Source organism: Lithobates pipiens, unplaced genomic scaffold, assembly GCF_037356315.1.
Source record: "Lithobates pipiens isolate NorthernLeopardFrog02 unplaced genomic scaffold, aLitPip1_a1.2 Scaffold_3, whole genome shotgun sequence".
Taxonomy (NCBI): domain Eukaryota; kingdom Metazoa; phylum Chordata; class Amphibia; order Anura; family Ranidae; genus Lithobates; species Lithobates pipiens.
This window is the reverse complement of record NW_027507790.1, coordinates 237981744-237994641: the sequence shown is the minus strand read 5'-3', so window position 1 is coordinate 237994641 and position 12898 is coordinate 237981744. Positions and strand designations below refer to the sequence as shown.

At 43.2% G+C, this 12898-nt stretch overlaps 1 protein-coding gene across 3 annotated transcripts in view; it reads left to right on the top strand.

Annotated features, from left to right (window-relative positions):
- The window catches only part of MALT1 (MALT1 paracaspase), a 183101-nt gene that overhangs the window by 125367 nt on the left and 44836 nt on the right, over positions 1–12898 (top strand). For all 3 annotated transcript variants that reach the window (XM_077462918.1, XM_077462919.1, XM_077462917.1), the window contains 2 exons: positions 5049–5075; positions 8282–8305. In XM_077462918.1, coding sequence (XP_077319044.1) covers positions 5049–5075; positions 8282–8305 — 51 coding nt within the window. The remainder of the gene's footprint in view (positions 1–5048; positions 5076–8281; positions 8306–12898) is intronic.

Below are 12898 nucleotides of genomic sequence, written 5' to 3'. Positions count from 1 at the left end.
TACAGTAATAGTCTTTTAACTCAACCATTCAACATGCCCAACTTTTTTGTGTTTTTATCATATGGGACATTGAACATTTTGGGGAGAATGTATTCTTTGAGAATGTTCTGTGTCTAGGCCTAGGGCAAACCATGTCAGAATACAACTAGTTTCTGCTGGCTATTTTAATAAAGGAAGTTTATTTTTCATCTCGGTGTGCAGGGTTCCTGTTGCTGATACAATTAATTTCCTTGGTGGAGATGTGCCGAGCCAGCACCTGAGATGTGATGTGATTGTGAAGTCTGATCTTGCCTGCAGAAGCATGTCAAATATTTGACATTTAAATGGTTAGTTCAGCTTTACCAAGCTGAGCATACAGATATGGGGTGTCTGTAGATAAAAACAAACTGTGCAGCTCTAACTAAATTTGAATAATGCCTCGTTATAGGTGTAGGCCATTTATGCATTTCTCAAAGCCTGACTAGAATACTGCCAGGACATTGCTAAGTGAGGCCTAGTCATTACTGCTCACCTCCACCCTCACATGAGTGAGCTCTCAAATGCTGAGCCCAGAGCTACTGCATCTAGGGAGAGAAAGAGCAGGTGAGGGGGGTATGAATCAGAGCTCACTCCTGTGACGGTGGCCTCACTTAGCAACATCCTGGGAGTAGTCCAGTCAGGCTTTGGGAGGTATGCAAATGGTCTGCACATATAGCAAGGGTATTATTGAACTTTAGTCAGAGCTGCACAGTTTGTTTACCTACAGAAACCCATTACGTAAAGTAGGCTTTAGGGCACAGCCGCCATACATACACTATATTGCCAAAAGTGTTGGGACACCGGCTTTTACATGCACATGAACTTTAATGGCATCCCAGTCAAATGCCACGTACACGCAATCGCACATGTGATCGCACATTCCGACAACAAAATCCATGGGATTTTTTCTGACGGATGTTGGCTCAAACTTGTCTTGCATGCACACAGTCACACAATGTTGTTGGAAATTCCGAACGTCAAGAATGCGGTGAAGTACGAGGAGCCGAAAAAATTGAAGTTCAATAGCCAGTGTGGCTTTTCTGCTTGATTCCGAGCATGCATGGAACTTAGTGAATTGTGTACACACGATCGGAATTGACAACAACAGATTTTGTGGTCAGAAAATTTGAGATCCAGATCTCAAATTTTATGTGTCGGAAATTCCGATGGAAAATGTCGGATGGAGCCTACACACAATCGGAGTTTCCAACAACAGGCTCCCATAGAACATTTTCCGTCTGAAAATCTGACCGCGTGTACGGGGCATTAGTCTGTAGTCACCCTTTGCAGCTATAACAGCTTCAATTCTTCTGGAAAGGCTGTCCACAAGGTTTAGCAGTGTGTATATGGGAATGTTTGACCATTCTTCCAGAAGCGCATTTGTGAGGTCATGCACTGATGTTGGAGGAGAGGGCCTGGCCCCCAGTCTCTGCTCTAATTCATCACAAAGGTGTTCTGTCAGGTTTCTGTGCAAGCCAGTCAAGTTCCTCCGCCTCACACTCGCTCATTCATGTCTTTTGGACCTTGCTTTGTGCATTGGTGTGGAGTCATGTTGGAACAGGTAGGGGCCACCCCCAAACTGTTACCACAAAGTTGGGTGCATGAAATTGTCCAAAATGTCTTGGTATGCTGACGCCTTTAGAGTTCCCTTCACTGGCCAAGCCCAACCCCTGAAAAACAACCCCGTATCATAATCCCACCTCCACCAAATGATTTGGAGGGGTGGCTCAATAATTTTGGCAATATATGTGGATAGGTGAGTTTGGGGTGGAGGAACTTGACTGGCCGTCACAGAGTCCTGACCTCAACCGATAGAACACCTTTGGGATTAATTAGAATGGAGACTGTGAGCCAGGCCTCACAAATGTGCTTCTGAAAGAATAGTCAAACATTCCCATAGACACACTCCTAAACCTTGTGGACAGCCTTCCCAGAAGAGTTGAAGATGTTATAGCTGCAAAGGGTGGGCCAACTCAATATTAAACCCTACGGAGTAAGACTGGGATGCCATTAAAGTTCATGTGCGTGTAAAGGCAGGCGTCACAGTGCTTTTTGCAATATAGTGTATGTGTCCAAAACAACCTGAGATTGTGTACTGATAATACTTTCATCTCGAACTCCCAGCACACTGACCAAGTTGTCCCCAACATCCCTTGTTCATGGCTGCTAAGCAGGAGCCAGCGTAACGGGCTCCCAATCATGTGACTGCTGTGACAGCCAATCACGGCGGTGACACGATTGAGAAACCACACCACCTGCCTGGCTTTAAAGACCACTGGCTGTTTAATTGCAAATTAATTCTCCCCAGAGCTTAGTGAACGTGGTGAAGTTTTACTTTGCAAAAAAATATGTGCAAATCACTGCAAGAGAAGTAAAAAAAAAAACAGCAATTTAACTTGCACATGATAGGATGATGGAAGCCAGCAGAACTTCATCTTATTTACTAAGCTCTTTGGAAAATTTCCTTGAAAAATGCAACTTCCCTTGCAAAGTGAACCATCTATTTACATAATTGGTAAGGTTGAAAAAAGACACCAGTTCATCCAGTTCAACCTGTGTGGGTGTGTTTATGTCAATAATAGTGCTCATATCCCTGTAGCGCTTGCTAAGATGCCCATTTAATCGTTTTTTGAAACTATAGACACTCCACGCTGACACCACCGCTTGTGGATGGGAGATCCACATCCTTACTGCTCTGACAGTAAAGAACACTCTAGGTGGTTTAAGGTTAAACCACTTCTCCAGTTTCAATGAAAATTCCCAGAAATTGAATAGTTTCCTCCCAATGCTAGAATCACCATTGAGGCATTTTTATATCTCTATCATATCTCCTCCCAAGTGTCTCTTCCCCAGGAAGAATACATTTAATGCTTGTAGCCCTTCTCTGGACTCTCTCGAGTTCCAGCACATCCTTCCTGACAACTTAAAGTGGTTGTAAACCCTTACAAACCACTTTGACCTACAGGTAAGCCTAGATTAAGGCTTACCTGTAGGTCCAAGAAATATCTCCTAAACCTATACGGTTTAGGGGATATTTGCCCGAAGACAGGCACCGCTGTCTACGGCTTATGCGCCATAGACAGCGGCGCGCAGGCGCACTGAGCGCGGCATTTCCAACAACAGAGCTGCCGCGCGTGTCGGCTCCCGTGCGCATGCGCGGGAGTGACGTCATTGCGGCTTTGCCGAATGACAGCGGCGGAGCTGCGAGACCCCACCGAAAAGATGGATGCGCTGGACTACAGGGGACAGCGGTGACATCGCTGGCTCCTGTGTCAGGTAAGTGACACATAATGGGCTACTATGCGATGCATAGTAGTCCATTATGCTTTGCCTTTGCAGAGAATGAAAGAGGAAGTAAACTCATCAGGGTTTACTTCCTCTTTAATTCTTGTAAAGTGGCAGAATTGTAGTTTTATCTCTTTATTCCCTCTTTTATGCATGCTAATATTTGACTTGCTTTGATTGCTGCAGCTTGGCATACCATGCTGAGCCAGAATAATGTACTAGAACCCCCAGATCTTTTTTTCATCCTGGATTCCCCCAGAGGTTCTCCCCTAGTGAGTTACTTGCATTTGTATTTTTATCCCTCAAACGCAATACTTTTCATTTTTCAACATTAAACCTCCTTTGCCTTCTAGTTGCCCACCCCTGCAAGGTTTCCACATTTTGCTGTGAAGTTATTACCTTGTTTAGCTTTGTAACATCAACAAACACTGAGATTGAACTATTTATGCAATCTTCTATATCATTTATGAATAAGTTAAACATACCGTATTTATTAGCGTATAACACGCACTTTTTTCCCCCTAAAATCAGGGGAAAATCGTGGGTGCGTGTTGTACGCCGATCCCCCACTGATTGTGAGCCTGTGGGTGGCCTTCAGCCATTCTTGGCGGCTTTCGGCTGCCTTTGGCCGTACTCGGCGGTTTCGTCTCGTTCTCGGCCATTCTCGGTAGTCAAAACCCGCCGAGAAAGGCCGAAGGCGGCCCAAAGCCACCGAGAAAGGCCGAAGGCGGGTGAAAGCAGGACATCTGGCTCTGCATCTCAGCGGTACCACTTTGAAATGGCAAAGCTGAAAAAGGCACTGACAAGGCTGCATGACAAGGCTGCAAATGACACTGACAAGGCTGCATTGATGGGCATTTAAATGTAACTTTTTTCCTTAGACTTCCCTCCTAAAAAAAAATTTCCTTAAAATACCCTCCTAAACTTGGGGTGTGTATTATACGCCGGCGTGTGTTATACGCCGATAAATACGGTAATTCGTGCCAGAGCAGAGCCTGGGGGTGCCCTACTTACCACTCCAGACCGTTCTGAGTACTGGCTATTTATCACCAACCTTTGGACGTGCCCCTGTAACCTGTTTTCTATTCATGTACATACCCTGTAGTCCATTGCAGCAGACCTCAATTTGTATAGTAAACATTTATGGGGAACTGTATCAAATGCTTTTGCGAAATCCAGATGCACCACATCCACAGGCCTCCCTTTATCTAAATGACAGCCCACTTCCTCATAGAATGTTAACAGATTGTTATTTTATAAATCCATGCTGATTACTACTAACGATACGGTTTTCATCAGAAATGTATTGGATATAGTCCCTTATCTCCTCTAATAGCTTACATACTATAGATGTTAGCCTGACTGGCCTGTAGCTTCCAGGTATATATATCTGCCTTTAGTAAATCAACTCCAATGTCAAGGGGCACCCGTAAAATGTCTCTTTTCAAGTAAAGATGGAATTTTATTGGCTGCTTTTGTATTTGTAATGTTTTTACTTGGTTGCTCTTTTCTTGGCTTTCTTTGTTTTGTAGAAAATCTGCTATATTAATATTACTATTTAATATTAAACAATAATATTACAGTTTTTAAAAGATTGTATTGCCAGATGTAAACAAGGTACATTGAACAACATGCAATATATGTAATATATTTTTATCATTATCATTATTGTTTAATATCTTTATTATTATTGCTTACTGATAATTTGATGATGATGATGATAATTCTATTCTCTTTTTTTTCAGATGAGTTGAGTGATTTAATTGATGATGGTAAGTTCTAAATATTTGCAAAAGAAGCTACTATTAAAGTTTTCTTATATAACATTATTTATTTTGTGATGATAAAAGCTTTTACGTGTCTTCAAAACAAACGTGCAAGCCAAAATGACTCATAATGGGATGTTGTTTGCTGATTGGAGATCTCTAGCTTCAGCTTAGTCGGGAATGTGTCAAACCTCTGCAGAGGGACCTTTGCTTTCCCACAAAGAGTAGGGGTCCTTCTTTACAGCATGCTGCCAGAGGACAGATGTTTTTTTGTCAGACTTATTGCTTCCTGAAGAAAAAAAAAACTGCAATTCCGTGTACACACGACCGGACTTCCCGGCAGACTAGGTCCGATGGTCTTCCCAATGGACTTTCGGCGGACTTCCGACGGACTTTTCGAATGAACGGACTTGGACACACACAATCACACCAAAGTCTAACGGATTTGACCGTGATGACGTACGACTGGACTAGAATAAGAAAGTTTATTGGCCAGTAGCCAATAGCTGCTCTAGTGTCAGTTTTCGTCCATCGGACTAGCATACAGACGAACAGGTTTTTCGACCGGACTCGAGTCCGTCGGAAAGATTTGAAACATGTTCTAAATCTAAAGTCCGTCTGATTTTTCGACAGCAAAGGTCCGATGAAGCCCACACACGATCGAATTGGACCTTTGCTGTCGAATAGTCCGGCCGTGTGTACACGGCATTCGATTTTGAACATCTTTAGTTTTGGTGCACATGAAATGCATTTAGCTGATTTAAACTGAAAGTTCAATTGAGCTTTAACAAATTCCAAAGTTAAAATGTGAATTAATCCTACAAAATATTTCTGCATTATTAACTCTGCGCACTCTCCTCCCATCAGCATGTTCCTTGATATCACATTTAAATGCAACACACCTGATTCGCAGGACTGCCCCTTCCACTCCTAGTCTGAGTGCTGCTGTACAGAGGATTACAAGAGGCTGACACCAATACTTTTATCAATGCTGTGAAGGGCAAACCCCCTTCCCACCACCAGCCTCAGTGGATCCCATCCTCTGGGGAGCCCAGGTCCACGGTAAACAGCAGGATCGGTGAACACAGAGGAGATGGAGGACCATCCATTTCCCGGTCACCTCTTATGAATTAAGCCAGACGTGATGACGATTTTGTCACTTCCAGTTATAGAGCAGAAAAGCAGCTAATCAAGCATGACATATGTTTAATTGCTTTGGAGGACAGGAGAAACATTGGGGGTCTAATAGACCCCTGATGTCTACATGAAGAGTACCTATTACCCTCCCAAAGCTATCACATGGGGGCTTGTGGCAGGATTGGGCAGGTGAATTGGGACTAGAATCCCGAATATGCCCAAGTCCATCTCTAGTCACAAACTGAAGCTTAGTAAACACATTATACAGTTATAAATTGACAGTAATCACTGACTTTCCATTCAGAAAAGGAAGGGGCCAGTATATTTACCGGCCCCTTCCTTGCTATCCATCTTGAAAGATCTGACAGAACCCCTACAGCAGCTGGCTGGGAGAGGGAAGGGGGGAACCCAGCAAAGCTGCAGGGGACAAGGAGGGGGGCAGGAGAGATCCAAGAGAGCACAGGGGGGCTGGAGAGCACACAGGGGGGCAGCAGAAAGAAGCTGGATAGGAGGAGCGGTGGGATCATCTGCATATAGAGGAACTGATCTCTCCATTTTCCTCAGCTGCTGAATGTCTACTTCTCCTCCTCTCCTTCCCAAAGGCATTTAACAGCTGCAGGAAGAAAATGGAGAGATTGGTACCTTTTTATGCAGGAGCCCCCACCACTCCTAGCTATCCAGGTGTACAGGGGGGCTGCACGGGCCCCCTGGAGCATGGGACCAGGTCGCAATTGTAACCCCTGAGACCCCTGTAGGTACACCCTTGACTCAACGCAAAATCATTTTTTATATTTTAACATCAATTGCATATTATATTGTGCTTGTGTGCACTAAAATTAATCAATGTGTATTTTTTTTATGTGCAAATATTCTGGGCCTCTGCTTTCAAAAAATATGTAATATAACATTTGAGGACTATAAGTAATTCTCTAGGAAGAAAAAATTTCCCCAGACAGCAAGTGGTTAATGGAGCCTTGGCTAGAAATAACAACCTGAGGGAGGGGTTCTAATCCTTCCTCAGTCTGCCTAAGACAATAAAAGAAAGTTTATGTTGGACATACACTTTAATAAATACAGGGCTCCATTCATTTGTATTAATGTTAACGGTGGTAGCTGTAGTAAATGATCAGATCCCTGAAGCAGAAATCCATGTTTGGATTCAATGGAATTCTGGCGGAGTGAATCCTGCTGGACGTGCTCATTATTAGGGCTATGTAATATGTCAGAGCTATAGTATGTATATTTTCCAATATCAAGCCGCGCTGTGAACTGAAAAAAGTGACAAATAAAATAGCGTGACCTTATAAAAATAACACTGTGGAATGAATGACTAATCAAATAGTGAATGATTGATAGTCCATTCAGATTGTAAATCGATCTCCTTCGTGCAGATATCACACACACACACAACACCCGTGAGTAGTGATAAAAGGAAAAGAGTCTGCCTTCCACCTCCACACAAGCTGCTGCTTACCAGCTCTTATGGATCTCTTAATTATGGGAGATCGTATGCGCCTATGGCTTGATACCCAGCCAGGGCCTTTGCTTGTTCGCAAGTCAGGATCCCAGCGCCTTAGCAGCAGTATGTGACTCAATCAGGAAGTTTATAGCAGATGTTACCCGGAAAAGAATAATAAAAGTGCTTCCATAGCCTAAAACCATAGGCATTTATTTTATTAAAAAAGTTAAAGTTTACAAATTTGTGTAAAAACATCATATGCAGAGTAAAGAAAAAAGCCGGTCGACTCTCTGTAACAGCCCGTGAGTCCGGGACTTCCGTGTATTGCGGTGACGTCAGCACCTCGCTCTCCCTATGCGTTTCGTCACACCTGACGTCGTCCTGGGGCAGGGGCGGCGTGCTGATTCACCGCTTAATATTAAGCAGATAGCGCAGTAATTATACATATATAGTATGTATATACAGAAAGTAAAAAATAACACTTCTTTTTTCAGAACACCAGGTGAGCTTATGAAGGAGAAAGGAGTGAAATCTATTACATATTGTAAATATTTATTCTCAGTGTTATAGTGTTATTAGCATTCCTTAATTCGTTTTTTCTCTGTTTCTTTACCAGTACGTACAGATGAGCCCATTTTTGGTAAGTCTTACTCATTTTGTTTAGGAAAGTCTTTTCTTATATTTCAATGAAGAAAATTAGCTTTGTCTCAGAGCTCTTCAACATGACTTATCGTAGCATCATGTGAACCCCTTAGGCCGCGTACACACGCGGGGACTGTTCGCTCAACTTTGTCCGCTGAACAGTGTTTCAGCGGACAGTCCGCTCGTGTGTGGGCTTCAGCGGACAGTTTCAGCGGACAGTTTGACGAACAAAGTTTTTCGGAAATTCTGAAAAACTGTCCGCTGAAACTTGGTTTGAGCGGACAGTCCGCCCGTGTGTAGGCTTGTTCGTCAAACTAAGTCTCGCGCATGCTCAGAAAGAATTTACACGCCGAAGGTTGCATTGCAGTGTATAGGACGTCGTTTTCTAGTCCCGTCGTACGTGCCGTTCACGTCATCGCACACGGTTTCAGCGGACCGTTCGTTCATCGTGTGTGGGCAAGTCCGTCCATGCTAATTTTGAGCGGACTGTCCGCTGAAACTGTTTGACGAACAAAGTTGAGCGAACAGTCCCCGCGTGTGTACGCGGCCTTACGCTTTTAAGTTACGGTAGTAGGAAAACACTCTACAATCTGTGTAATGTCTGCTGTCAAGAGAACCTGTTACTTTTTCAAACCATATCTAAACTCAAAAGCAAAAAAGTATTATTTTGAAACTTACACTTGAGCATTTTGGAATCTAGATTCAGATTCAGAATACTTTCTTAATCCCAAGGGGAAAATATTGCAACACAGCTTCACTTAACAAAGAAAACACAAGAGCACAACAATGAACAGAACAAGACACCATGACACAACAAAATTACCAATAAAAGCAGTTAGCACCAAATAAAACAAATTAAAACGATACTCTAATAAACTATCCATAATATTAAAACATAGAATAAATAACACAGATTAAAAAAAATAACAGAAAATCAAACTACCAAAATGCAATTAATACACCACTTTCACTAGCATTAACCAAATTAATAATAATAGTGATGGGTGAGCGGTTCAGATGGAGTGGCCTGAACCTCGCCGGTTTGGCAAACACTTGAATTTACGGGCTGCTCCGCGGGATGTTCGCTCGCTGAGTACCCCGGCGCATTCTGAGCCCTGATTAGGAAAAGCTTTGCCCAATCAGGGAATAGTTGGCTGTTAAAGAGCAGGCCAGAAAGCCGGCCGCTGCATTCTTAGCAATGGATAAGTCGCTGACAGCTGAATGAAAAAAAAATAAAAAATGCCAATGTATTGCCGACAATTTAAGTGTCATTTTTATATATTATATATACACACACACACACACACACACACACACACATTTTGCTGCAGCAGATTCTAAGCACGGTACAGATGCGCCACTTTACAGGCAGAATAAGGGGGCCCTTCAGGCACTATATTTAAAATAATTTGTTATATTTATTTCATTTTAGCATCATTAAAATCACTGCTCCTGTAAAAACTATCTTTTAAAAAAAAAAAATGTGCATGGATACATGATCTCCCCCAGGACAGTACCCCCATACCCTTTTTATGGCCAATAACTTGCATTTAAGCCTTCAAAATGGGGACTTTGGATTTTTCAAGTTTGGGTCCCATAGACTTTAATAGAGTTTGCGGCTTGGGTCCGAACTTTTTACATGTTCGGGAGTTCTGATGCAGACCAAAACAGGGGTGTTTGGCCCAACTCTAATAATTAACATAATGCCAGCCTACTATAAGAACTACGTACAACACTACAACGGGCCGAGCAAATTAAGTTCAATGCTTCCGTGCATGCGTCGAATTGTTTCCGAGCATGCGTAGGAATTTTGCGTGTCGGAATTGCTACAGATGATCAGAATTTCCGATCGGAACTTTTTCCAACCGAAAAATAGAGAACCAGCTCTCAATTTTTTGCTGACGGGAATTCCGCCATCAAAAGTTCAATGGAGCGTACACACAGTCGCATTTTCCGACCAAAACCTCACATCGGACATTTGCTGGCGGTATTTCCGATCGTGTTTCTGCATACAGGAGAGTGCTGGCCACCACAGACTCATAAAACATCTTCAGCATCATCCGGCAGATGTTAAAAGACCTCAGTCTTCGCAGAAAATAGAGGTGGCTCTGGCCTTTCCTATAGAGCACCTCAGTGTTCTTGCTCCAGTTCAGCTTAATATCTATGTGCACCCACAAATACTCTACCAATCCACATCCACTTCTTGTGTGAGATTCTGCAAGTGATTCCAGAATTGTGGCAAAGCGAGCAACACACTTTATTATTTCTTAATGGCACCCCAAGCATGGTGTGATTTTGCCATGATTGTCGTGTAATAAAATGCAAAAAAAACTGTGGCAAAACATGATAGGCCAAACGTACCTGGCTCTGTGGCCAAATTTGGTAAATGAGCTTCTTTGGCACATTTTTGAAGTGGAAGAAGGCCCATTCAAAATGAATGGCGCCGCTCCATAAACATGCTACGGAAACACACAAAAAAGACATGGAAAAACGTGATGCAACAGCGCTGTTAAGGTTTAAACAGGCCTTAACAATCCTTACATGTTGTGGTTGCATTCATTTTTTTCTCCCTTTATTTTCATATGGTGATCCAGCCAGTAACTGTTACTTTTCAGCTTTTTTTAACAGACCGAGCTGTCCAGCATAAGTGGCAATTATGGGGTTGAAACAAACCATTTACCACTGACAGGGGGTGCTTACAGTGATCTTCTTTAATTCATTTATGCAAATCCTTTATCCTAAAAGAAAAAAAAAAAAAAATGTTGTAACTGCTTAAATAGTGTTAGCTGGAGTTAGGCTTTAATTTGTTAGTCACTTATGTAAAGTCCATCTAAATCTAGTAGTCCATCTAACACTACCCTCTCCAGACAATACTGCTGTCCAAGCCCTTGTATACACGGTCGGACATTCCGACAACAAAATCCTTCAGATTTTTTCCGACAGATTTTGTCCGAAAGTGGTGTTGCATACACACGGTCGGACAAAGTTGTCGGAAAATCCGATCATTCGGAGCGTGATGACGTTCGTGCCTTGTGACGGGACTACGTTGCGGCTAGTAGCCAATAGCTTTGGTGTCATAATTTGATCTGAGCATGCGTGGCACTTTGTCTAATCGGAATTCTCTACAAACGATCGGACAAAGTCCGATCGGATCATGTTGTCGGAAAATTTTATAGCCCAGCTCTAAAACTTTGTTAGTCGGATATTCCAATGGAAACAGTCCGATGGAGCCCACACATGGTCGGATTATCCAACAACACGCTCCGATCGGACATTTTCCGTCGGAATATCCGACCGTGTATACAAGGGCTAAGAGTTTCTCGGTTGCTCTTCCATAGACAGGATTGCTAGTGGTAGAGTCATAAAGGAAGTATAAAGGAATAAAAGCCTAAAAACAGAAAACGAATTTGTAAGCTCACAATATAATAAACTTTTGGGTTAGGATATGCATTACAGAAGAAGTCTCATTATGAATAAAACCTTACCTGCTGGTTTATTGATTAATGCTTAAATACCTTTCCTGAAAAGAAATGCTGAAGGAGTCCATATAAAATAACATCTTTATTGCCCGCTTTTATGGCCTTTGAGTGCCTCCCGTGTATGAAGCCCAATTTGCAGGCAATTCTATTGTGGAGCTCATGCAGAGATCAGTTGATACCTCCCCCACTCCTGTGAGTGTATCTGAACTCAAGACTGCTTAGGCTACATTCACATCTGCAAATGTGCCCGACACCATTTACATGCAAGAACCCCAGCGGCGGTTCTCAGCAATTTGCAGCCAAAGGCAGCCCCACTGTAAGCTAATCGCGACCACTATCGTGTAAATCGCTCATGGAGTGATCACCTACAAGTGATTGGCTCAGCATGCAGACCAATCGCTCACAATGATTGCTGCAGGAGCGAGGGGTTGTTATTAGCTGTGGGAGCCGACAGCCACCTACTGCTGTTACAGGGGCTGCCCCAAGAAGCTAATTGCCAGCAACCTCCGCTGGAGTCCTCACATGTATATCGGTATCAGGCCCACTCACATGTGTGAATGTGGCTTTATTGTTACAGGCAATCTTGCTGACACCCCCCCCCCCCCCCCTCCTCCCACAGGATTAGTGACCATGCTTGTCTTGGGTAAATGCCTTGTGGCAGACACATGCGCTGATAATTTACTAGTGATCAGCTATTTGTCTCATACTGTGGTTAAGCAGCAGTGGGGGGAGTGAATTGTCGACCATGCAAGCTTAGCACACACACCACCTACCTAGCAAGACAGAACAAAGTGCACATGATCCTTCCATTGCATTTGACAGGTGGCACCGTCCACCAAATATGACCCGTTCAATGCATTAATGTAAAGCACTCGGTTGCAGCATGGTGATACAGGTTTTTAGGGGTTAAACAGGCAGAGACAACTCCTTACTGCCTGCAAAACACCTTCTAAAATCAAGCCAACATGTCCTTTCAGGCCCACATCCAATCCCTGTCCAAATCATGCCGCCTTAGCCTCCGCAACATTTCCTGAATATGCTCCTTTTTAACTAATGACACCACCAAGCTTCTAATTCACTCCCCAGTTATCTCCCGCCTCGACCACTGCAAC